The sequence below is a fragment of the Pogona vitticeps genome, chromosome 6, assembly GCF_051106095.1.
Source record: "Pogona vitticeps strain Pit_001003342236 chromosome 6, PviZW2.1, whole genome shotgun sequence".
Lineage (NCBI taxonomy): Eukaryota > Metazoa > Chordata > Lepidosauria > Squamata > Agamidae > Pogona > Pogona vitticeps.
In genome coordinates, this window is record NC_135788.1 from 119,703,914 (window position 1) to 119,729,860 (window position 25,947).

Here is a 25,947-nt window from a genome sequence, read left to right on the forward strand (position 1 = left end):
CTGTTAGATTAGTAGGACAGTGGAACCCATGACCTCAGGAGGTCACGAGTGCTCCAATGACGGGGAGGCCTTCGAGAGAAAATGGGACCATCCTTTGTCCTATCTGCTTGGACTCAGATTCCTACCATGAGCCAGGGGGTTGGACTGGATGGTCTCAGAGGCCCTTTCCAGCTCAATGATTCTATGGTTCTTCTACAATAATTCTTTGCACGGACAATGCAATTTAAGACGTGGTCAAACTCCCGCTGGCCCTCAGTGGCTCTCAAGCCGATGTTTTGGGGTCTCGAGGTTCCCAGATATATCCACAGGAGCAAAAGGGACATCCAGGAACAGCCATCCAAGGAGGCTCAAGACAAGAGCCAGAAAGCTTACACTTGGTTCCCAGCAACACCTGGGCCAGAGAAGGGAAGGCAGGCGATGGCCTAATAGGCTTAGAGGGCTAAATTCAGCCTCGGGAAGTGAGCCCTCCACCCACCCCTGCAAGCGGCTTAAGCCTCAACAACAGATCCAGCAAGGTCAATGCTTGTTTGGAGGGGCGCAAAGGCTGGGTCTCGGAGAGGCATGCCAGCACCTCCTTCCGGGCGCAGGGAACCCTTTTCTGCGCATCGTCAGCGCAAGGGCCCAGTGCCTGCCTTCAAAACATGGCAGTGAGAGGAAGTAAACAGAAATACAGGCAGAGGCAGAGAGAGAGAGAGAGGGAGAGTAGAATTTGGGGTGGGAAGTGGAGCAGAACTGAACAGGAGCCGGGGGAGGGGGGAGAGGAATCTGGAGGCACATTCAAGCCCATTTCAACACAGAAAACACGCTACTCTGGTCTACACTTCCAGCTGCTTTCAGTCATCGAATGGTGGGCCCAAACTTCTTTGAGGCCAGTTTTGGGAACACGGCTTAACATCTTCTGATTGATCAGATCTTTGCAAAGAATGCTAAACTCTACAGGGTTTAGTTTGATGCTCTGTATTTCAGCAGGAGCAGAGATGGGGAACTGTTGCTTTGGGGTGGGGGAATTAAAACCCTCAAATTACACCCAGCCAGCATGGCCAGGGGATTCTGGTCATTGTAGTTCAAGAAGGAAAGCTTTCTCATCCCGGTCCAAAGAGCATCTTAACAGATGGGATCCTAAGAGGAAACCGTTGCTTTTGTCCGTTTCAAAGGAAAAGGTTAAGTTGCCGGGATGGAGCAGACTTTGCAAAGGGTTTTGGCACTCTTTGGTGAAAAGTGCGGCCAAAGGGTGGGTCTTTCTCACACATTCAGTTGGTGGCTCCAAAAGGAACGGAAACCCAACAGCACACCAGTCCATCAAGGACCCGAGTCAGCCAACAAGACCTTTGGTCAGGCGATAAGCCCTTCACACCATGAAACGAGCCTGAATTCCATTGGCAAAAGAGCCGTTGTTGTTGTTTAGTCATTAAGTCGTGTCCGACTCTTCATGACCACATGGACCAGAGCGCGCCAGGCCCTCCTGTCTTCCACTGCCTCCTGGAGTTGGGTCAAATTCATCTTGGTAGCTTCGGTGACAGTGTCCAGCCATCTCGTCCTCTGTCGTCCCCTTCTCCTCTTGCCCTCACACTTTCCCAACATCAGGGTCTTTTCCAGGGAGTCTTCTCTTCTCATGAGATGGCCAGAGGATTGGAGCCTCAGCTTCAGGATCTGTCCTTCCAGTGAGAACTCAGGGTTGATTTCCTTTAAAACGGATAGGTCTGCCATAAAAACCATGGGCCGTTGTCCATTTTGCATCTAAATACTCTCATTTGGCAAAACTTTTCGGGAAGGGTGGGGAAGGAAAAGCGGGGCTAAACAGAAGGCTGACGGTCTGAAGGTCTGGCTTTGAGAACCTTACTTCTGCCCTAAACATTTTGACACTTTGATTCGTCACATTTTCTACCCAAGGTCTGAGGAAGCAATTTTTACTCACAAAAGCTTGCACTGAATGTTTGATTTTTAGCGGTCTCAATAAAGGTATCTGCCTCTTCTACTTCTGGATTTCCTGTCCTTTTTTCTCTCTCTTGTCATCTTTTGGATGAGATATTTGACCTAGAAAAGCTGTGATTTTTGAAGGCCAAGGTCCTCAAGAGAGCAGGAAGTCTAGCTTTTAAATACCAAAAAAGGACCATTCTGTTTCTGAATGTGGAGCTGGAGAGGAAAAGGGCTGTGGAGCCCCCTGGACAGCCTGGATGTGGCGAGAGCCTAGGGGTGTTGGACTGGAAGTTCTGAGTCCTCACCAAGCCATGAAATTCACAGGGTGACCTTGCGCCAGACTCGATCCACTTGAGCTCTCTCCTAGAGTTGTTCTGAGGATCATGCAGGGAAGAGGAGAGCCGGGGGGGGGCAGCTCACGGCTCAAAAAGTGGGATAAAAGTGTAATATCCATTTCCCGTGGAGAATTAAAGTCAGGATGTGTAGGTCCTTGTGGAAAGACCGGGCAATCTCTCAAAAGCCTTTTGATGTCTGAGTTCTGCTTCTTTTAACTGCAAATTGCTGCCCAAGAACCTCTCCTAGCGTTTCTTATCTTCCCCTTTATCTCACATATTAGGCCTTAGGGACAGGCCTCCAGGTTGCTCCTTGAGAATTTGGTCTCTTTGGCTGGGCAGAGAAGGGGCTTCTCCGCCTATGTCGAGTGGAGAGGGGACAGCCACGTGGCCAGGAAGATGGAAAGCTCATTACAGGCCATGGTAGCATCTAAGCCAAGGAGCTTTGCTTAAAGTCGCAGATCACAGGATACCCTCTCTCCCTCCCCGTTACCTTAAGCCCTATCGGTCCATCCTTCCAAGAAGCTTTGGCTTGCCTTGCGCAAACCAGTAATCCCAGCAATTAGGAGGTGTTCAGGTGAGAATGCGGTTGGGTGGACAGGCAGGAGGGGGGGCAGAAAAGGCTGCCCATGCCAACTCGTTAGACTCTGTTTGGACTAGACATAGGATTTGGCCTAATGGGTTTCTCTCTGAAGAAAGTGCAGCAATGGGAAGCGTGACTTTTTGGGATTAAAAGTCCCAGAATCCTTTCGGGCCACACGGCCTGGGGGATTCCGGGATTCTGCAGCCCCCCCAAAAAAACCCAAAAATCTAGTGCCATCCCTCAAAGGAACAAATACAGTCACTCTTCTTTGACTTAGGGCAGGGATGTGCAAAATGTGTTCCAGATGTCATGGGACAACTCCGAGCATTCTCCAGCACCAGCTAGGTCTTGTAGGAAAGAAAACAGTCTATCGTATCCTGACTCATTTATAACAGCCCCCCAATACCTACTGTATGTATCTGAATTGTTGCTGCAAATTGCAGATGCTTTCAAGAGGAAGGGTGTCTCTGGACCCAACCTGATGAATGCTGAGCTGAGGCCAAAGAATAGTGGATGGGCCGGTCCCAGGGATGAATAAAGGGAGGAAGTATTTCATTCAGGGACAAGTGGCACTGGATGATGGACGCATGATGGACTTACTCAGGTTTCATGCTTTCGTGTCGTTGAACCTTGCTTTGATTGACACGTTATATGTCACCTATAGTTAATGACCTCATTACGTTTATACATACACAAATGTCAATGAACAATATGACAATGATTAAGTAAGGTTACTTGACTGAATTACTGCCAAGACGCCTCCAAAAGGACAATCGGAGAGGCGTGTGATTTGGAAATCCTTCCCCAAGGTCCTCCTGTTCTGCACAGAACCTTACTAATAAACCGAACTCTTAGTTTTACTGCCTTTCTGGGTGTGTCTTTGTCCCCCTCTCTCAGGTAGAGATGAAACTGGACCTGCCAGGGGAAATATGAACCATAGAGCAATTTTTTGCCACAGTCTGACTGGGGACGATGGGAACTGCAGTCCAACTACATCCGAAAGGTCATGTTTTCCCCACCCCTGATTTTGACTTAAAACGGCCGTGGATATTCTCTGAGCCAATTGGAAGGGGTCAAGACCACGTGTTCCAGGCTCCTTTACCCACCCATCCGACCTTCAAGCAGGCTTGCCCAGGCCCGCCTTCCTCACCTTCCGCCGGGCCTGCTCTTTGTCCAGAGAGTCCTTCAGGTGGTGGGAATCGACGTACGAGGAATGATGCTCCCGGACGTGGCCCAGGCGCAGGCTGGTGTAGCGAGGGAAAAGCTCCTCCAGACCTCTCAAGGAGCCGGGCGGAGAGATCTCCTGCAGAGGCCGAGCGCTGGAGAAAAGACACAAAGGTGGGTGACCATTAGAGAGGGCCAAGGCTCCTTGAAAAGCTGCCACTGCCCCTTCTGCAACCTCCCCTCCTTCGTCAGCAACGCCAGGAAATGCAGGCGGAGGACCCTGTCTTTCCTCACCTCCCAAATCGGATGCTGAATCCCAGGGTGGCCCAAGTTCTAGAACCCAGCAATGGTCCTTATTTTGGGCTCTAACTCTCAGAATTTCTCCCCCCGCCCCTCTTCCTCAGCCATTGTGGCCAAAACAAGGATCTTGTCCCAGCTATGCTGAGCTACCTCACTTGCCTCCCTCCGGGGCTGCCCTCTGTTCGGTGGCCTGATCCTTGCCTCTTCTGCAGAAGGCATTGATTGGCTGTTTCTTACAGAACCCCGATTCTGGTCCGGGCCAAAGGAGGGTCCCTTCCAATGATCGAGGGAAGAGGGAACTGAACTTAAGAGTAATGCTCTGTGTTGCCACTCATGGCCCTGGTTACAAGGACTCCTCCTTGCAGGACGATCCAGGGCAGTGAGCAGCGACCGCTCCTACAGAACCACGCAGGCCAGAGATCCAGGAGGAACTCTGGATGGAGAAGGCTGAGGATCCACAGAAGTCTTGGGCTCAGAGGCAGAGCAGGGGCCCCTCGCTCAGCATGGATGCTCAAAAGAGGCAGACCAGAGTCCTCCGAAGGAGTGCTCGGCTAGAGCAAGTGATCTCCTCAAGAGTAAAGGTCTCCTCGTGAGGAGGTTTCTTCCAGAGGCTGTGGACAAGTCACAGTGGAGCAGTAAGGAGAGCTCTGATGGCCTGCTTAAAAGCTTCAGTTCCAGCTAGGTACTTTGCTAGCATCTTAACTCTTTCTTCTTGTCTGCTGTGACTTGCTTTCTGTTGGACAAGACAGGTGTGTGAGTACATTTAGACTGCCTTTCATTCGGCCTGTTGCCTTTAATGCGTGCCCATTTATTGTGTTTTAATGGGCTATACCTGTGACCTTGGATCACAATCCTGAGAGAAAGATGACATATAAATGAAATGAAATAAACAAGCAAATAAAATAACACACACCCCGTATGTTATTAGTCTGTAAGGATTCTTCTGCTTTTACTCTGAGAATCTGTGTGTGTGTGTGTTTAGTCGTTTAGTCGTGTCCGACTCTTCGTGACCCCATGGACCAGAGCACGCCAGGCCCTCCTGTCTTCTACTGCCTCCCGGAGTTGTGTCAGGTTCATGTTGGTTGCTTCGCAGACACTGTCCAGCCATCTCATCCTCGGTCGTCCCCTTCTCCTCTTGCCATCACACCTTCCTAACATCAAGGTTTTTTCCAAGGACTCTTTTCTTCTCATGAGATGGCCAAAGTGCTGGAGCCTCAGCTTCAGGATCTGTCCTTCCAGTGAGCACTCAGGGTTGATTTCCTTTAGAATTGATAGGTTTGTTCTCTTTGCAGTCCAGGGGATTCTCAAGAGCCTCCTCCAGCACCACAATTCAAAGGCATCAATTCTTCGGCGGTCTGCTTTCTTTATGGTCCAGCTCTCACTTCCATACATCACGACAGGAAAAACCATAGCTTTGACTATTCGGACTTTTGTTGGCAAGGTGATGTCTCTGCTTTTCAAGATGCTGTCAAGATTTGTCATCGCTTTCCTCCCAAGAAGAAGGCGTCTTTTAATTTCAGGGCTGCTGTCTCCATCTGCAGTGATCATGGAGCCCAGGAAGATAAAATTTGACACTGCCTCCATATCTTCCCCTTCTATTTCCCAGGAGGTGATGGGACCAGTGGCCATGATCTTAGTTTTTTTGATGTTGAGTTTCAGACCATTTTTTGCACTCTCCTCTTTCACTCTCATTACAAGGTTCTTTAATTCCTCCTCACTTTCTGCCATCAGAGTGGTATCATCTGCATATCGGAGGTTGTTGATATTTCTTCCGGCAATCTTAATTCCGGCTTGGGTTTCTTCCAGTCCAGCCTTCCGCATGATGTATTCTGCATATAAGTTAAATAAGCTGGGGGACAATATACAGCCTTGCCGTACTCCTTTCCCAATTTTGAACCACTCAGTTGTTCCATGACCAGTCCTAACTGTTGCTTCCTGTCCCACATATAGGTTTCTCAGGAGACAGATAAAGTGGTCAGGCACTCCCATTTCTTTAAGAACTTGCCATAGTTTGTTGTGGTCCACACAGTCAAAGGCTTTCGCATAGTCAATGAAGCAGAAGTAGATATTTTTCTGGAACTCTCTGGCTTTCTCCATAATCCAGCGCAAGTTAGCAATTTGGTCTCGAGTTCCTCTGCCTCTTCGGAATCCAGCTTGTACTTCTGGGAGTTCTCGGTCCACATACTGCTGAAGCCTACCTTGGAGGATTTTGAGCATAACCTTGCTAGCGTGCGAAATGAGTGCAATTGTTCGGTAGTTGGAGCATTCTTTGGCACTGCCTTTCTTTGGGATTGGGATGTAGACTGATCTTTTCCAATCCTCTGGCCACTGTTGGGTTTTCCAAACTTGCTGGCATATTGAATGTAGCACCTTAACAGCATCATCTTTCAAGATTTTAAATAGTTCAACTGGGATGCCATCACCTCCACTGGCCTTGTTGTTAGCCAGGCTTTCTAAGGCCCACTTGACTTCACTCTCCAGGATGTCTGGCTCAAGGTCAGCAACTACATTGTCTGGGTTGTCCGGGATATCCAAATCTTTCTGATATAATTCCTCTGTGTATTCTTGCCACCTCTTCTTGACGTCTTCTGCTTCTGTTAGGTCCCTCCCATTTTTGTCTTTTATCATGTTCATCTTTGCGCAAAATGTTCCTCTAATATCTCCAATTTTCCTGAACAGCTCTCTGGTCTTTCCTTTTCTGTTATCTTCCTCTATTTCTTTGCATTGTTCATTTAAGAAGGCCCTCTTGTCTCTCCTTGCTATTCTTTGGAAGTCTGCATTCAATTTTCTGTAACTTTCCATATCTCCCTTGCATTTTGCTTCCCTTCTCCTCTCTGCTATTTCTAAGGCCTCGTTGGACAGCCACTTTGCTTTCTTGCATTTCCTTTTCTTTGGGATGGTTTTCGTTGCTGCCTCCTGGACAATGTTACGAGCCTCTATCCAAAGTTCTTCAGGCACTCTGTCCACCAAATCTAGTTCCTTAAATCTGTTCTTTACTTCCACTGTGTATTCATAAGGGATTTGGTTTAGATTATACCTGAGTGGCCCAGTGGTTTTTCCTACTCTCTTCAGTCTAAGCTTGAATTTTGCTATGAGAAGCTGATGATCAGAACCGCAGTCAGCTCCAGGTCTTGTTTTTGCTGACTGTATAGAGCTTCTCCATCTTTGGCTGCAGAGAATATAATCAATCTGATTTCGATATTGCCCATCTGGTGATTTCCATGTATAGAGTCGCCTCTTGTGTTGTTGGAAAAGAGTGTTTGTGATGACCAGCTTATTCTCTTGACAAAACTCTATTAGCCTTTGTCCTGCTTCGTTCTGAACTCCAAGGCCAAACTTCCCTGTTGTTCCTTTTATCTCTTGGCTCCCTACTTTAGCATTCCAGTCCCCTAGAATGAGAAGAACATCTTTCTTTGGTGTCAGTTCTAGAAGGTGTTGTAAATCTTCATAGAATTGTTCAATTTCAGTCTCCTCAGCAATGCTGGTTGGTGCATAAACTTGGATTATTGTGATGTTGAATGGTCTGCCTTGGATTCGTATTGACATCATTCTATCATTTTTGAGATTGTATCCCATTACAGCTTTTCCCACTCTTTTGTTGACTATGAGGGCTACTCCATTCCTTCTACGGGATTCTTGCCCACAGTAGTAGATATGATAATCATCTGAGCTGAATTCGCCCATTCCTGTCCATTTTAGTTCACTGATGCCCAGGATGTCGATGTTTATTCTTGCCATCTCCTGTTTGACCACCTCCAGCTTCCCAACGTTCAGAGATCTTACATTCCAGGTTCCTATGCAGTATTTTTCTTTACAGCATTGGACTTTCCTTTCACTTCCAGGCACGTCCACAGCTGAGCGTCCTTTCAGCTTTGGCCCAACCACTTCATTAGCTCTGGAGCTACTTGTACTTGTCCTCCGCTCTTCCTCAGTAGCATGTTGGACGCCTTCCGACCTGAGGGGCCCATCTTCCAGCGTCATATCTTTTAGCCTTTTGTTTCTGATCATGGGGCGTTCTTGGCAAAGATACTGGAGTGGCTTGCCATTTCCTACTCCAGGTGGATTGCGTTTAGTCGGAACTCTCCACTATGTCCTGTCCGTCTTGGGTGTCCCTGCACGGCATAGCCCATAGCTTCTCTGAGTTACTCAAGCCCCTTCGCCACAACAAGGCAGCAATCCATGAAGGGGATTGCTGAGAATCTGACATATTTATTTATTTAAAATATTTTTACCCCACCTTTCTCCTTAAAAGGGACCCCAAGGCGGCTTACAGCATTAAAAGAATTCCTCCAGTCCTAATCTCGATAAGAATGTCCATGAACCTCAAATAAGCAACAAGCACAGGGAGATTTAAACAAGGGTAGCCCTACAGAGGAGGGGCAGGATCTGTTCTCAATCATCCCAGAATGCAGAACGTGTCATCATGGGCTCAAGTGACAGGAAGCCAAATTTAGGCTGACTATCGGGAAAAACTTCTTAACTGTAGGAGCAGTATGAGAATAGAACCCATGACCTTAGGGGGGAGAAGAAGCGCTCCAACGCTGGAGGCCTTCAGGAGAAAACCAGACAATCCTCTGTCAGATCTGCTTTGATTTGGATTGCTGACTTGAGCAGGGGTTTGGACTGGATCGCTTTATAGGCCCTTTCCAACTCCATTATTCTGTGATTCTATAGATTTCATAGGTCTTGAGAGAACATACTAGCTTATGATTTGTATGTACCTCCTCCTCTGCTGACAAACCACAGCAGGTTAACCAGACCCACACAGCGTTATTTTATGGATTCTGACTTTCTGAAACCACAGCTTGTTGTGATGTCCAACTTGGCCACTGTGGTTTGTCCCTCACTTGTCCCCCCCCCCAGCTGCTCATTCTAAAGCGAGGGCTTTGAAAAGGGGTGGGAGTGAAGCCAACGGGAAATGGGAAAGACAAGCTGAGACTGGCGGAAATCCACTGTGCAATCCATAGCTTAAGCAACAAACCATGGAAGGCGGTACTAACACTCCGATAGCAGATTGCTATTTTATTCACCACCACAAGTGCACCCTGCAGAATTGTTGGGGTCTGCAATCTGACTGTGGTTGCAACCTTTGAGTGCTCTAGTAAAGCAATCATAAATCCCGGGATTCTGCAAGATGGAGCCATGACAGTTAGTGGACAATCATGTGATTTAACACAGACCATAGTTTGCTGAGGTGTGCCAAAAGCAACCACTGTGTGAATCAGTCCTAAATTAAAACAGCTACAAAGGGACACAAAGGTCTCCCAGCTGCCGTTGCTAAAACCCACCCACAATTCTGTTTTAGACAGGGATTCTTTTTTTAAAAAATGCCTCTCCCTCTGGGAAATGAAAGCTGCAGTAGCTCAGCCGCTCCGCACTGGGCTACAGCACAGACCGATCCAGGGTGTTGGAAGCTCGTTAAGATAATCTTACTTGAGCAGGGCGGTTGTGCTGTCGCTCTCAAAGGAATCATCATCTTTCCGCTCAAAGTTCCCCAGTGGCACAGCGTCCCCTGCAGGGAGAGAGGAGGAAGTTGTTATCAGCAGGCTTGGAGGAGGTTTTAGGGAGAAGCAGCTCCCTCCTCTCTTTCACCACAGCTGGCACAGAACAGTTGGCGGAACGGAATCAAACAGGGAGTGTTCCCGATGGTTCTCTGGAGGTGTCCCGCAAGACTGGTACCATTTATTTATGTATGTATTTGTCTTGCTTATAGGTCATTTTTCTCCAGACAAGGGACTCAAGGCGGCTCACGGTATTGAAAAGAAATGAATTAAGTTATACATTGAACCTCAAGCAAACTGTTGGGATTAAAAAATCAGCTCTCCTGTTTTCCTGGGTGTTCACATCAAGCTGGGTTTTGCCAAGAAAGCACAATTTCAGTATCTGGAAAAGTTATTGGTTTGGGACAATAACTTTCTGACCCCTCCCGACTAGCACAGCCTGGCTCATGGGGGAGCCCTTGGGGGTTCTTGGCCCAAATGAAATTTCTCCAAGCTCGGGAATGATTTCTGCTGGGCAGCTTCCTGTTTATTACTATTAAATCTGGGTTTTATCCCAGCCACCAGAAAGCTCCAGAGATCTTGTGGGCATAAATGCCCACAGGAAAGCTTCTGGATTCATGGCATGAAGAGGAATGGCAAGCTAATGCCGAACCTAGCCATTTGAAAGCATGTAAGTGCGAGTAGGTAAATAGGGACCACCTCGGTGGGAAGGTCATGGCGTTATGTGTCTAGTCGCGCTGGCCATGTGACCATGGAAACTGTCTACAGACAAACGCTGGCTCTACAGCTTGGAGATGGGGATGAGCACCGCCCCCTAGAGTCGGACACGACTGGACTAAATGTCAAGGGGAACCTTTACCTAACAGCTTCAGACTTTACCTTTACATAAACTTTAGATCTGTCAACAGACGTTCTACAATAACAGCCCCAGCTGCTGCACCATTCCTGTAGGCTCTGTGTGGGAAACACAGGCAAGACCTTCCTAGCCATTCCAGCATGCTAAGCTTTCATCTAAGTTGAATAAATCTTGGGCTTTCCCCATTTTATTATATCTTTCTAATCACTTTGCCCCTGCTATATATAAACGCTGCCTTTTAACTGCCTACGGTGCTTTTAGTTTGTATTTATACTGTTTGTTTTGCAAGCCAATTCAGAGTTTATCTCCTGGGGAACAAATACATCTAGATGTATCAGTGCTGCCAGACCCTTTAAAGATGATATGTGTTGACAATGCGTAAGAAGAGAAGAGTTTCATTCCCAGTATAAAACAATACTGGCACAAACAGTTACTTTAGCTTTGCAAGTCTTTTTCTAAGGCAGTGGTTCTGAAACTGTGGAACAGTCTTAAACAACAGGTCCCGGCATATGTTAAGTGGCCCCTAAATCTACTGTGAAAATGAAAAACGCTGAAGAAAAGAAGGCTTGTATTTTTACCAAATGTGGAAGAGACCAGCCTTCAGATTATACTGCAAAGCAGTTTGCCTTTTCAGCAACAGAAGCTGGGAAGTATGGGAAATGATGACCCCAGGCCTCATCCAGCTGGGGAGCAGCTCTCCCCACAAGGACGGGCATAAGTTTACTCACTCCGAAGTCCTATATCTTACCCTGAGCGGCGTCCCTGGACCCCCGAAGCATGCTCTGTAAGTGGCAGCGCACATTCTCCATCTCTGTGATGTGACGGGATTCAGCGACGGCAGCATCCCCACCACCCTGCAAGAGGAGACAAGCCCTGTTTATTTTTCTGTGCATGGCTGCCCCCCCAACTGAGGCACCAACCAGTAACGGCAAGTGGCTGCCCCCCCAACTATTCTGTTCAGCCCCCGGCCCTGTTCTTCACACTCTCAACTAACATGCTTCCCTTAAGTGGATAAAGGAATTTACAACTATCACTTCCATCCGTTTCTTTTATTTGAATTGGGCCGGGGGTGGGGGGGTGGGGAGGAGTGTCTTGTCTTTTGCCTCAGGCATCAAACTGTCTTGGACCACCTCAAATCCTATCTCCTCTCACAGCCTCTCTCTTGCCTCCTCCATCATCTTTTGCAAGAGGCTGCAGAAACAACAGAAGGAGACTTCTGTCGATTCAAACACTTGGCACATCTCTGACTGTTAGCCATCACTCTTCAGAGTGGTCGTTTCAACCAGATAGGCAGGAAATAAATAAATAAATAAATAAATAAATAAATAAATAAATAAATAAATAAATAAATAAATTCTAAGCCAGATTCCTGCCTAGACTCACAAGGCCTCCCATACTGGTATTAAGCATGCAGTCTCCTGCTTAGTATTGGAAATGAGCTGAGATCAAGTACAATCAAAATGACACGGTGGTCTCTCTTCTGATAGCCCTTTCAGCAAAATGCTACGAGACGAAGGTAGCCTTGAGGCAGGACTAATGATTGAACTAAAGGGCTGAACTGACACAGGACTTGATTAATGTTATTTTAAAAAGGCAAGCCATCTCCTGCTTCCTGTACGGCTTCCTCACCTTTCTGTACGAGCTGGTCTCCACACCGGTCGAAAGCCGATGGCTCAGTTCTTCAGCCAGAGTCTCCAGATCAATGTCAGCGGTCTTAGCTTCCTCGGCCAAAGACAAGCTGCGCTGGTTCTCCAGGTGGGAGCGGGCCTGAGCCTCCGCCTGCCGGCTCTGGTGCAGAGAGGCATAGAGCTGGGCCGTCACTTTGGAGGTATAGGGGGTGGCCGATGGAGAACGAGGCATCCGATGCGCAGGGGAGGTGGGTTCTGAGACCGGCAGAAGCTCCATGTCGCTCAACAGATCTTCGCTGTGGATGGAAGACGCCAGCCCCCGACTGGTGTTCTTCTCTGCCATGGAAAAGGGTTGGGAGTCCAAAGCGTTTCCTCCGGCTAACTGGCCTGCAGGTGTTCTAGGCTCAGAAGCCCGGGGTCTCTGTCACAATGGAGGATCTCATGACAACATGTTCCCAAGGAAAAGGAAGGGGTTTTTATGTGTGTTGATCTGTTGTGGAGCAGATGCTGTGAGAAGTTGCTTTGTTTGGTGTCACACGGGAAACGGAGTAGACATGACGTCATCCTAACTGGTCCCTAAAAGATCAAGTTTCAGCCCAAAGGGTACAAAAATTAACAGAGGGCAACCAAGAAAAATGCCGTTTATATCAAGCAACTGGTGGACCTCAACTGAAGCTGCTGAGATCCCACTAACCACTTGAAACAGCTCCAGATGAGGGTTAAATGAACTGCAGGCAACCTGGCAGTCAACGACTGCTGCACTGGTCACAGCGCTAAAGTTCTGCAAGCTACCTGGCGCTAAATGGCTGGAATCCCGTTGCTTAACATAGTCAGTTGCACAAGAGTAGGTCCAACTTAATCAATGGGGATTTACTCCTCCACAAATTCCACTGATTGAAATGGGCCTACTCTAGTTGTGACTTACTCAAGCCTGAGTGCTCCCTGGAAGGACAGATCCTGAAGCTGAGGCTCCAATCCTTTGGCCATCTCATGAGAAGAGAAGACTCCCTGGAAAAGACCCTGATGTTGGGAAAGTGTGAAGGCAAGAGAGAAGGGGACGACCGAGGATGAGATGGTTGGACAGGGTCATCGAAGCGACCAACATGAATCTGACCCAACTCCGGGAGGCAGGAGGGCCTGGTGTGCTCTGGTCCATGGGGTCACAAAGAGTCGGACACAACTGACTAATCAACAAGAAAAGTCACAAGCCGAGTAGGCCCATTTGAATCAATGGAAATTACAGCTGGCTCCCCAAACCCCTACTGATTCAATAGGCCTACTCTAGTATGACTTACTATGCTAATCATCAGGATTGCAGCCTACATATATCTCTGTTACTGGCGAATAGTTCAGTTTTCCTCAAAATACTGTGCCTCCCTCACCTTTTCCAAACCCTTGAAGACGCTACTAGGAATTGTTGGCCAGGAATGCATGGAGTCCATAAGTTATCCCATGTCAAAGCCTTATTCTCATCTTTTTTTTTAAAAAAAAATCCACTTTACCAGCTCCAGGAAAAGTTCCCTGGGGCAGAACTACAAATCCCACAATGCACTCTCCCGAGGGGCGGGCACGGCATTCTGGGATTTGTAGTTCCGAAAGGAAGTCCCTCCAGTTGCACACCTCCCCGCATTCCATTCCTCACCTCCCGCTTACCTCGTCGAAGCCCCGCCCACCGAGCCTCTGGCCCCGCCCCCACGCACCTGTCCCCGCCCTTGATCCCCCCTCCCCCCCACCTCGAAGTCCATCCTCGGCCTTTCCTTCCTCACCTGCGGACGCCCCGCTTCCCTCCCTCCCCCATCCGCCGGGAGCTGCTCCTCCTCCTCTCCCGCTCGCCTCCGCCCGGGGGGGGCGCACTCCCGGTAACCGCCACTAGGCCGCACCGCCACCCCTCACGGAAGGCCCAACGTTTTCGTCTCGGCCCCGCGCAACTCCTGGCAAAGCCCTGCTTGGGCGGGAGCAGGGGCGAGGGGGCGAAGGCGCCGCCGCCATTTTGCTTGCGGGCGGAGAGGGCGGGGCGAGGGAAGGGGTGGCTCCCTAGTCACCCAGCAGGCCGGGGAGGCGGAGCTAGTGGGACAGACCGAGAAGTTGACCAATCGGCGGGGGAGATAGGGTCGTTATACCTCTCTTCCGCCCCTCTCCCGGAAGTGGAAGCGCCGGGGAGCCATTGACTAGGGAGGGGTTGCCATAGAGACCACGGTGAGCCTTTTCCTGGGAGCAGAGGCGAGGGGGCCGGCCTAGGTCCTCTGGTGCGCCCTCTTCATCATCATCGCCCTCCTCATCATCATCTCCAAGGCAAGCTAGTTTCCCTACTCGTGTCCTGACTTTATTGACAGAAGAGCCCCAGTGGCTCTTTCCTAGGGCTGTGGGTTCCAAACGCCTCCGGACTACAGCTCCCAGAAGCCCTCTGCCCTGAAAGGGCCACCTAGACTTCATGGGAGTTGTAGTCCAGGAACATGGGGAACCCCCCCTCCGCCGAATTTGGGAGCTGCTGTTCCAGCACCAGCCAGGTGGCTCAAGTCAGTGAGCCAAGCTGTGTGCTGCAGGCCGGGGATTGCTTAGCAAGGAGTGCACCATGATGGGGACCCACCTGAGTGCCAGGGCACAAGCCACGACCCTGTCTTCTCAGAGAACAACCTCCCCAGCATCACCCCTCCAGTTGCATCCCAGGAGCAGAGCAAAGCAGAAGGAAGGAGCGTTGTCAGAGCATTCGATTTTCTGCCCTGATGCTTGGCTCTCATAGTTCCTTTTAGATGGACATGTTTGAAGAGGCTTAAGATTTTCTCCCCAAAACTTCTAAAGTGAAGCAACCCAAAACGTCGGGACATGTTTGCGTTAGACACAATTGCTGGGCATGCATGCAACTAAATCTTCTGGTTTTATTTCTAGATGACGGTGCATAACTTGTACATCTTTGACCGCAACGGTGCCTGCCTGCACTACAGCGAGTGGAACCGTAAGAAACAAGCTGGCATCTCCAAAGAGGAGGTAAGGCTCCAGGCAGGCCAGGAGTGGCGACTGAAGAGCCCCATGAATTTGGTTCATGGCTGCGGGGTCTAGAGGTTAAGGGTTTTAATGCGCACCATGCCTTGTAGAAAAAGGGCCAACCTGTGCGGCTTTGGGCGAACTGCACAGTCCCAGAAGTGCTCTCAGAAGAAGGGAGGAGTAAACCACTTCTAATGGCCTCATACCTAGAAAACCTTGGAATGTGTCATTATGAATCTGAATCAGTTGACAGCACATAGTCATCATTAGGCCCAGGCCAGGCAATACCAACATGAATTTGATCCACCGCCAGGAGGCAGTGGAAGAGAGGAGGGCCTGGCATGCTCTGGCCCTTGGGGTCACCAAGAGTCAGACATGACTTAACAACTAAGCAATAATAAGGTAATATATGGCCCTGAATAATATGAATGTAGGGTGTCAGTATGGAGATGGCTACATTACAAAATGTGACAGGTTAGTTATGTTTTATTATTTATCTTCTTGCTTCTTTTGCTTCTCAGCTCATCCGAGATGGCTTACCAAGTGTTTTTCAAAATCAGATGCAATTAAAATTGCAATATGTGCTAATGTTTAAACATATGAAATGAAAGGACCACTAATTTAAGTTCCATTGCTTAGCAGTGGTTTTCTTTATTTTTAGCTTGGTTGGACTTGCAAGGTGCTTATTTTCATTTCTCTTAATCTTTCCTATTAAAAAGCTTTCAAAATTTGGTATCATTCCAAGTGAGCGTGACTAAGCTGTCAGTTGATACAAAGACGTTAAGCGGATTACATGTGATGCTTTAGCAGAGTAAAAAAAATTTTTTTTAATTTTAATCAGTCCAGTGAAGAGTGCTTTAGCATCTCCCGTTTCCCTGAAGCTACTCTATTTACCTCTCCTCTTGCTTTAAAATCTGTGCAATCTGTCCGTTCAGGTCTTCAGCACTCTTTCCAGTCTGGGGGAGGAACAGCTTTGCAACGGCTTTCTTTGTTCCTTTGGTTCTTAAAGACCCAAAACACAAGGGAGGAGGGGAGACTGTACCTGAGAAAGCATTGTGTTTCTACCCTGTGTGTTTTTCTCCGTGGCTGAAAAGAACTCTGGAAGATCAGCTGAAAGAATGCTCCAAGGGGAAAAGTGGCAGCCGGTCCCCGTTGTGGTTGATGAGGCAGAAGCCGCAGCAGCCCACAGTGGGCAAAGCTGGGGCAGAGGGGTGCACACACAGGCATGCTAACACACGTACACGCTGTGGCAGGCGAGCCCGCAACTGTTCATGTGTACATGTTCGGAAGTCTTCCGGCCCTAGCAGAGAGGCGGGTGGAAGTGGGGTGACTATGGAGAGTCTGATCCTAGGTTGGGGTGGTGACCCACTTACCCAAAAAAAGGTTGACAGTCTTTGTTCCAAGGCTGTCTTTAGCTGTTGGATGGATCACAGAAGGCAGGTAGGCAGGTGGAGGCGTTTCAGCCCTTCTCTTCTTGGGCTTGAAAGAACATCTACCCTATGCAAGGGAATAAGTGACCATTGAAAATCCAGGCCCCGGAAGATCAATGACTGAGTGGGAGAGTGTGGGAGTCCTACTACCACACTTTATCAGCCTCTTTTATTTATTTATTTAGCACCAGTAGCATGTTTGGCACTCTGCAGGACCCCAAAGAATATGGAGGTAAACCTTCTGGGAAGGAAAGTTGCCTCAACCTCACACCTCTCTCTCTTTTAGGAAGCCAAGTGTGGAAAACCCAAGGCCTTCCATAGCCCTCAAGCTGCCCATGCATACCACCCAAATTTGGCAGCAGACGTAAAGGAGTTAGTTGCAGCTGCAGGAGGTGTCTTTAAAAGAAGGAACATCCTTCTGATGTGCCTTGTTCGAAGCCAAAAAAAATACAGTTTTGAAATGACTTTTGCTGTCACGTTTGGTGGCTGCAGAGGCTCCACAGTCTGCAAAAATGAGTGTCTGCCTTCATCTTCTAGACCAGTGGTTCTTAACCTTTGTTACTCGGATGCTTTTGAACTGCGACTCCCAGAAACCCCAGTCAGGACAGCTGGTGGTGAAGGCTTCTGGGAGTTGCAGTCCAAAACTCCTGAGTAACCCAAGGTTAAGAACCAGTGTTCTAGACTGACCTGTCAGGCTTTAACATGTGGGGACATGTAAAGCTGTGATTTTGTGTGTGTGTGACCAAGGGCGGGTGGGGCTGGGGAAGGGCTGAAATAACAGTCCAGCGTATTATAATGAGTGACCTGCTGCTACTGGCCAGCGTGTGATGCTGGAGCATAGCAAATCCATGTGGCCGGCTCTGCCAAACGCTGGTGTCTTTGCCACGGATTTTCATCCCTTCTCCTCCTGTTGTCCACTCCCTACTGCAGGAGTTCAAACTAATGTACGGCATGCTCTTCTCCATCCGCTCCTTCGTGAGCAAGATGAGCCCCGTGGACATGTATCCTTTCTTCTGAAAGGTTCCCCCCGCCCCTTTTCTTGCGATTGTGGGATGGAAAGGGTCGGGATTCTGCTCTCTCTTTTTGTTGTTGTTGTTCAGGCCATACAAAGCTGGGATTTCAAGGCTGACCTATATGGAAACCAGGGAGAGGGAAACTTGGCAGGTTCTCTCCTTGTTCTCTTCTTTCCTTCTGTTCTCCTTAACCTTTGTGCCCCAGGAAGGACGGCTTTCTCTCCTTCCAGACTAGCAAATACAAGCTGCACTACTACGAGACACCCACGGGGCTGAAGGTGGTGATGAACACGGACTTGGGGGTGGGCAACATCCGGGACGTGCTGCACCAGATCTACAGCTATGTGAGTGAGGGCTTTGCTGTCTCCCCCCCTGTCCCCCATCTTTATGTCTCACAGTAGCCCTTGCCACCGATCTCCTGTATGCAAGCGCATGCCAATTTGTTTGTTTGTTTATTTAAAATATTTTTACCCTGCCTTTCTCCTTAAAAAAGGACCCCAGGCAGCTTAAATCATTAAAAGACAGTAGGTAAAGCTAACAGCGGTAAGTACAGCAGGGCCCCCGTATCTGTAGAGAATCCGTTCCAAGCCTTCCCACGGATGCTGAAAAGCGCAGTTTACAGCAAACGCTATCCATAGTGTGGTCTCTGGCTCCTTCTAGTGGTTAGTTCTGGTAAGTTTATCTTTAGAAATATATGTTTCTAGGATTTTTCTTTTAATATTTTCAGACCATGGATGGGTGGATCGGTGGATACTGATCCTGCAGATAAGAGAGTCCTGCTGTATACAGATATTTAAAAGGATCAAACAAATACCACGCTAAAAGGCGGTAAACAAAAAAAACCACCCACCCACCCCCAAAAAATGGAAGTGGTCAGGTAAATTGTTTAAATTATTATTATATATGTTGGAAGCCGCCCAGAGCAGTCGATTGACTAGATTTGCAGGGTATAAATGCAGTAAATAGATAAATAAGTAAACCAGTTCACTTGAAATTCCCACTTAGTCACTAAGGGACTGGAGAGTTTGTTTCGTTTTTATGGCTGCGTTCACCTTGTGGTTGCTGGGGTGCGTTTGCATAAAGACAGTGCTGAGGAAAAGACAGGCGGGCTGTGCCCCTGAAATGTGATGAAATGGATGCTTGTAAGAACCGCTTCTCTGCCTTCTAAGGCATAATGAGCATTACTCAGGATGAATTGGCACAAACGAAACCAACAACACAGCATCGTGAACAACAATAAAGAAGGTAACAACAAATAAAGCACGTCCCTACTGTGGGAGAAAGGTGGGAGGACCAACAAATTAAAATAAAATAAATAAACCCATGGAGAGAACTGCAGATGCTCAAATTAAGCTTCAGAAGATGTTACTGGATAATTACCGCTGCTCTGTGCGTTTTTAATTTAATCAAATTAGCGAAGTAAAAATAGAAAGGTAGCGGGAACAGCAACCTCAGAGAAAACCAATGAGCTTGGCAGACGGAAGGCAGAGAATCCACCGGTTCCCAGAAGCACAAGCTACCTGCTTTGTCTTTCTCCTCCTTTTTTTTCCTCATGTGGAGGAGGAGGGTTGGAGGATGGGGGATTTGAGTCCACTGCCTCACCCCCTCCCCTCCCCAGGCTCCCTGTCTCTGTCTGATTTTTAGAGGTGGGTTAGCGAATGGTGGGAGACCACCCGTTCAGGAGAGAGTATATGATCAATACTCAAACAGCTGCTCCCTCTGGGCTTTAAATCGTCTCCTGGGGCGGTTTTGCCCCTCCCCTTCGATGGCACCAGCCCTCTGCAGAAGTTCTTTTATTTAGTGGTTCAGCTCTGTGGCTTCCATCAGATGGAAGTGAAAATGCAAACCTTGCGAGGTGAAGTGTTGGCAGGGTGGGCGGCCCTGCTGGCGAATCCGTCTGTTGTGTGCGGTACCACTGAAACCCAAAGAAGGTTGAAACAGGTCAACGTGGAAGTCTTCCTTGGAGAGGCAAGACTTGAAATAACCATTCCCCTCTCTCCAAAAACACTTTGGCGTGGGCGGTGGCTCTGGCCTCCCTCGGCTCGGGGGGCTTTAACTCTTCTCCTTTCGTCTCCTCTCTAGATTTACGTGGACTACGTGGTCAAAAATCCTCTGTGCAACTTGAACGAGACCATCCAGAGTGAGCTGTTTCGGAACAAGCTGGACAGCTTTGTCCGCGGCCTGCCCTTCTTCTCAGCCCGGGCAGGCTAACTAACGTCCTGGCCAACCCCCAACCGAGGAATGAGTTTGCATCGGGGTAGAGGCGCACAGACTCCTTGCTCCAGTCTCTGTGGATCGTGGCCCCCCTCCCCTTGTCGTGACCTTCCCTACACAGCCTTTGCTACTTGAATGAGGACTCTGAGTGGCGACAGCTTGGGACAGGAGTCCTCCCAGGGACAGGATCCGCACCCTCAGCCCCAGCAGTGCTTTTGTGATCCTTCTCATTTGACGCTTTGCCATAGCTCAGCCTCCATCTCTTTGAAGTGCACACTGGTCCCACCTCATGCTGCAGAACCCCTGAAACGGTGAAAAATCTGAAACAAAATGCATGTTGTCCACTTTCAGTTAAGTTGGCGCTGTGGTGGTGGGGAGTTGGAGATGCTCTGGATGCCAAGCTAAAGATCCTGGAGGCTTCCAGGGACAGAAAATGCATTTCTTCGGCTAATTTAAAATAAAAACAGAGATGGCCTGCAAATTTCCAGAAAGGCCGAGAGCAGCCATGTGCAACTCCTGCTCTCCATTTTGCTGACCACGGATCTACTGTCCCGCGGCGCCTTTCCTTCTGTCCTTCTTTTGGGTAGGACCCCAGCACTCACTTTTGTCATCTTCTGACGACTTCCCCATTCCTACCCAGGGTCCTTTGCCAGCCTTGACCTGCTTCTTTCTATTTATAGAGCCCCCCCCCCTCTTCCCTTGGCCTCATCTTCCCCAGCTCCCTACATTCTATTTATAGCCGCACTGTTTCTCCTGCATTTCCAGTTCAGCGGCGCTCCCAGTCTGGCCATGACACGGAGTACCCCAGGGTGCAGGGAGGCGAAAGGACCGCTGCAGCAGACTAGCATGGCCTTCCCAGATGCCGATCTCGGAAAGATCTGGCTTCTCGCTTCCATGACTCAGAAGAGCTCAAAAAGGTGGAGAAACCATCCATAGGATTATTATTTATAAAAGCTGCTTCCAACATTTGTGAAATAAATACCCATTGGCTTGGACTTCAGTTTGCAAGGGGTTTCTATAGGTGGCTTGAGAACCCTCCTCAGGTTTTCCAATGAGCTCTGCCGCCTTGCTGTAGCCAGGACCCCCCGGCCCTTTTCCCTTTGTGATCGCTGCTGGCAGCCCATTCACCTTGGCCATCGCTCTCCAGTCGTCTATGCTCTGCACTCTGGGTGGTGAGCCTGACTGATCTAAATAGCTGCCTTAGACCCAGTAAACAAGGCATCAAAGCCCAGTGAGGTGTACTGAAATCTCAGCTGCAAGTGCACAGGGCTTTTTTTTTATTTCTACAGGCTTTGAAACACAAGAGAACAAGAGAGAGAGATAAAGCATCGGCACTCAGCAACAATACCTCTAGGCCAAGTATTAAGTGCCTGGGTTAACTGCTGTCTCCCTTCTTTTCTCCGAAAGGCGGTAATAGCGGCGGGTTGGATCCTTTTATGTATTTTGGGTTGCTCCGGATCATTTTCAGCTCTGGGACGTCTGTGTGTTTGAACTTGTTTCCAGCTTCTTCAAAATGAGTTGATCAGAAATAAAGATAGTGCCTCTCTTCTCCTTTGTGTCATGATAAATTTTGCATGGCCTGAAAGCTTCTGTGCTAGTAGGTCTCCGTGGCTGCCTCGTTATGCCTTTAGCCTGGAGAGGAGCCTAATTGAATTGCTCTCAAGAGGGCTGGGTTGATGGCTTCGATGTTGCCTGGCTGAGTCATACTTGGAAACGACCCCCCTGCGTCGGAATTCAGATGGGCAGCAAGAAGGGAAGAGGTGGAAGGCCAGAGAACGGATTGTGCTTTTCAGTGGCATTTCCTTGCCCTCTGGCGAGCTGCGTCTCACTTGTCCCACAGCAGCAGGTTGAACAAAATGGCTTAATTCCCACTCTCTGGGGGCAGAAGCAGATGTTACACAGATACAAGAGTTGTTTGGTAGCAAGGGGGGGGCAGAGGCATCAAACCAATCCTGTACTTAAGTCTGGAGGCATGCAAGAAAAATTTGGATGACCCCCCCTGGCAGATCTGCTTTGATTTGTATTCCTGCCCTGAGCAGGAGGGGGGGGTTGGATTGGATGGCCTCGTTGGCCCCCTCCCAACTTCACTTTTCTATGAAGTATGGGGCAGAGGGAAAGGGAGAAATCGCTCAGTTCCACTTTCTGGGTGGGTGTGCTATTCACACCTTAGGTTTGCTGTGTCCCTTTCAGCATCCCCATCTGATTTAAACAGGTCAACATGAAAAACTGGTAGACATTTTTCTGTGGCTTTTTTTCCCCAAAAAGATACTTCTTTTCTTTTTTTTTTTTCTTTTTCTTTTCTTTTTTTTTTGGCAAGCTATTTTGCTTAACATGGTGCTGCATTGCACATCTCTTTGATAACAAATGAAATTTTTTGGTAGGCTTGCCAATTTCTAACAAGCACAGGCGAGGGAGGAGAGGATGCCTATGCCCCAAGTCCTTAAATTGATTGGGAGAGCATGGACTCGGCCCGAAATGTGGTTCCATCCCCGGCCGAGGCGCCTGAGCTGGTTCCGTTTGTGGACGACAACTCGCAGAAGTTCCCCAACCCGCATGGCTTGCATCGTGCTTTCTGGGTATAGTGGGAGTGGTAGTACTGCTTCCCAGGTGGGGGTTGAGCATTAGGGAGGCTGACCTCTAGTTCTGAGCTGGACACCTGGGCATCATTCACCCTCTTGAAAATGAGGCAGATTCCTACCTGTTGCTTTAGGGCATTCCTCTGTCGCTTTACAGCCCTGAGAGGTTCTCGCGAAGCCAATTCCTAGTAAAATGTCGCAAGTGCCTGATACGGAGACAGCCTATCGCGCGCGTGCGCCTACCTCCTGGGTCTTGCCCCAGGCGGGGAGCTCCTGGCCGCAAAGCCCTGGAAACCGCTCAGCCTTGAGATGGCCTCCCTGCCAGCTGCCCAGTGGCCGCTGCTAAAAGGCAGTGCGCTTGTCCTCAGTGCCCGGTGGGGATTATCTTGGCTTAATCCTCCCGGACAAGCAGAGCAAGCAGGTAGCTCCAAAGTGGGGGTACCAAAGTGGGGCGGGGTGAGAGGGAAGTGGTAGGTAGAGAAGCCAGGCCCCTTGATGCATCTGGAGCTCAGTCTACGGCACAGTTCGACCCTTCTGGCCCATATCCTGCCAACCAAAGCAGAAGAAAAGCATGGAAGAAACAGGGTGTTTTGAGGGGTGTTGAACAGTAGAGGAGGAGAAGCAGTCAGATGTCTGGGAGGCTGCGGCAGGACATACTATTTTTTAAAACACAGAATTATTTTTGGTTGGGGAGGCTGACAGGCTGGGGTTTGAAAAAGAACATGGCAGGTACAGGCGTCCCCGGGGACACCCTCGTCCCCCCACCCATCTTCTACCGGGACGGTGCCAGACCGGCTCTTCTTCCTTCTGCTGAGCCGATGATCTCTCCAAACATCTGAACTCGGAACGTCTGCTTCCCTTCCCGCCTGCCCCTTTTAAAGTCACCATCTAAGCTCCTTATCAAAATCATATCTGAAATCCTGCCCCGAAAAGCTGGAATCCACTCACTTCAAGAACTTGGGTGGTCCAGGTGATTTGAAGGCTCACATCATCCTTCTATGGGCCTTCTCGGTTTTTTAAGGTCATCCGGAGAATCCTTCCTTTCAGTTCCGGCCCCTTTCCAAGCTCGTTCGGCAAGGGCCTCCTGGGTGGCTGCTCCCAGACTTCGAAGCGCCCTGCCCTGGGAAGTCAGGAATAAGTAAATCCTGCCTTGGGATTCTCCCCCATCCACCAGAGATTTGATTTCAAGTCCCACTAGTTGAGTGGGTTCACCTACATAGAACTTCCAAATAAAACTAGTTGAGGCTGTTGAGCTAAACCCAATACGTTTTTTAAAAGGGTCATCAGATGATGTTGACAAGTTTTTCCCAGCCCTGTCTGGCGATGTGGGCCATTGTTTAGTCGTGTCCGACTCTTCATGACCCCATGGACCAGAGCACGCCAGGCCCTCCTGTCTTCCACGGCCTCCCATAGCTGGGTCAAAGTCATGTTGGTTGCTTCGGTGACCCTGTCCAACCATCTCGTCCTCAGTCGTCCCCTTCTATTGTCCCCACACTTTCCCAACATCAGAGTCTTTTTCAGGGAGTCTTCTCTTCTCATGAGATGGCCAAAGTACTGGAGCCTCAGCTTCAGGATCTGTCCTTCCAGTGAGCACTCAGGGTTGATTTCCTTTAGAATTGATAGGTTTGTTCTCCTTGCAGTCTCCTTGCACTCCTTGTGGGCTATAGTAAATGTTAAATGTTGTAAGTCGCCCAGAGACCTTTAGGTAGTGTGGGCAGCATAAGTAAATAAATAAATAAATGATAGTGGGAACTGCTGGTTAAGGATGATGGGATTTGCAGTCCAACCGAAAACCCACACAAGGCGGGTCCTTGTGATCTTGAGCCCCCCCCCCCATCCCACCCAAGTGCATCATCTCTCCGGCACAGCTTTGCATAAAGGATTATTGAAAACATTTCCCTATTATTCCTGCCAGGCTGCTCAGACTTTATAAATTGTGTAGAATAGTGCACAAGGTTTGAGGGGGGTGGATAAAGAGGGAGGGGTTCTCTCCTCAAGAGTTGGGTGTGGGATTCCCACATGGGTAAACCGCTTCGTCTGATCTTTTCCCCCTCCTGCCGGGCTCTCGCCTTGCCCCCCTTGCCCCCAATACGTTCTTCTATTCCTCATCCCTTTTTTGCTCCCACTCCGGCTTCTTTGGCTAATCCCAGCAAGCTGACCAGGTGGCGTTAGGCTGGGGGCGCCAATGCTTTGGGTACGCTGAGAGGCTTTAATTTTTGCACTTGTTCCCAAAGCTCTAATTCCTGCAAAGCCACGAATGGGGCCCACTGGGTTTTAAGCACTTGAAATCTGCGCAGCAACAACTTCCAACCTCTGCAAAGCAAGGGTTCGGAGATGTACGGGACCGGATATTTGCTGTGAAAGACACATACTTACCCCACTCTTTCATGGGGGCCGTGGGACCAGCTTGGTGGGACCTGTAGGCGCAGGAAGAAACCGCCCAACGCAGGCGGAACGATCGTTCTCGGTGTGGTTTATCTCAGGCCAACCTGGTCACGGAAGGGGTTCATGCCACCCGGCACGTACATCGTTTCCGTCCCCTCTCCGATTCCATTCTTTCCCTGCCCGTTTCAAGGTTGGGAGCCCAGGCGATAAGGAAGCGGAGGTGTCCACAAAAGCTCGCGTGAAAATATAGCAGTCTTTAAGGCGCCACGACGTTTTTGTCACCTTTATTTTTTAAATTTTTCTTTTGTTTTGGCCTGATAACGCTCACAGAGACCAACATGGTGACCTCTTCTAAATCTAGGCGATGAAGACTCTGGTTTCCCGAAGCAGCAAACTTTCGAAAGCACCAGTGGCTTTCTGCCTTCCTCGGGACTCGAAGAATGGAGAAGCATAGAGGTGTCCAAAGCTGCTAATTAGTGCAACCCGAGGAGAGGGTCATTTTGTGAGATTTTGTTGTTGTTCAGTTGTTAAGTCATGTCAGACTCTTTGTGACCCCGTGGACACGAGCACGCCAAGCCCTCCTGTCTTCCAAGGCCTCCCAGAGTTAGGTCAGATTCATGTTGGTCGCTTTGGTGACAAGATTTACAGAGCAGCAGAAGCTTGGCTGGCCCCCTTAATCTGTGTATCCTGTCTCCGAGGACTCGGAGGGATTTAATGTCATAAGGCTGGAGTCCCACTTGAATAGCCTGGAAAAATTATTTAGGGGGGACTTCATTTCCCAGAATTCGCTGGCCAGGCATGGCCATCCAGTGGATTCTGGGAAACAGAGTCCCCCCCCCCAAAAATACAGCATTCAGCTGAGTGACTTTTGTTATCAGAATCTTATCTCCTTCATGCCAAGTCCACCAGCCCATCTCTCCTAAGACATCTCCCTATTTTCAGTCTCCAAGCGGCTCCAGTAGGTTGGAGACGCTGTAATCTTTCTCCCACTGGGTATCCCTCTGCATCTCAAGCTTTTTACATGGTAAATTGGATTTCTTTCCCTCCTGATGATTCCTTCCCCCCG

General features: G+C 49.1%; 2 protein-coding genes across 4 annotated transcripts in view; one reads left to right on the forward strand and one right to left on the reverse strand.

Moving 5' to 3' along the window:
• Window positions 1-14,186, reverse strand: part of CNTROB (centrobin, centriole duplication and spindle assembly protein) — a 31,506-nt gene extending 17,320 nt beyond the window's left edge. Inside the window, exons 1-5 of the mRNA XM_072977171.2 lie at window positions 14,048-14,186; window positions 12,283-12,857; window positions 11,402-11,507; window positions 9,730-9,808; window positions 3,983-4,151 (exon numbers count right to left, since the gene is read on the reverse strand). Of these exons, the coding sequence (XP_072833272.2) occupies window positions 3,983-4,151; window positions 9,730-9,808; window positions 11,402-11,507; window positions 12,283-12,624 (696 nt within the window). The 5' untranslated portion in view covers window positions 12,625-12,857; window positions 14,048-14,186. The remainder of the gene's footprint in view (window positions 1-3,982; window positions 4,152-9,729; window positions 9,809-11,401; window positions 11,508-12,282; window positions 12,858-14,047) is intronic.
• On the forward strand, window positions 14,014-21,469 carry TRAPPC1 (trafficking protein particle complex subunit 1). Of its 3 annotated transcripts, none has more exons than XM_072977177.2 (5): window positions 14,014-14,140; window positions 15,168-15,266; window positions 17,624-17,694; window positions 17,912-18,050; window positions 19,789-21,469. In XM_072977177.2, the coding sequence occupies exons 2-5, from the start codon at window positions 15,168-15,170 to the stop codon at window positions 19,915-19,917; spliced, it is 438 nt and encodes a 145-aa protein (XP_072833278.1). In that variant the 5' UTR covers window positions 14,014-14,140; the 3' UTR covers window positions 19,918-21,469. The 3 variants fall into 3 exon arrangements, with proteins under 3 accessions (XP_072833278.1, XP_020665278.1, XP_020665277.1); XM_020809619.3 differs by lacking the exon at window positions 14,014-14,140 and adding an exon at window positions 14,395-14,477; XM_020809618.3 differs by lacking the exon at window positions 14,014-14,140 and adding an exon at window positions 14,397-14,573.
• Window positions 21,470-25,947: the final 4,478 nt, after the last annotated feature.

What these genes read in the sequence shown, in the direction of transcription:
- TRAPPC1 (XM_072977177.2), top strand. Translation starts at nt 15,168, where the DNA reads ATGACGGTGCATAACTTGTACATCTTTGACCGCAACGGTGCCTGCCTG. An exon ending in CTGGCATCTCCAAAGAGGAG is followed by an intron (nt 15,267 to 17,623) that starts GTAAGGCTCCAG and finishes TCCCTACTGCAG; the next exon opens with GAGTTCAAACTAATGTACGG. An exon ending in AAGATGAGCCCCGTGGACAT is followed by an intron (nt 17,695 to 17,911) that starts GTATCCTTTCTT and finishes TTTGTGCCCCAG; the next exon opens with GAAGGACGGCTTTCTCTCCT.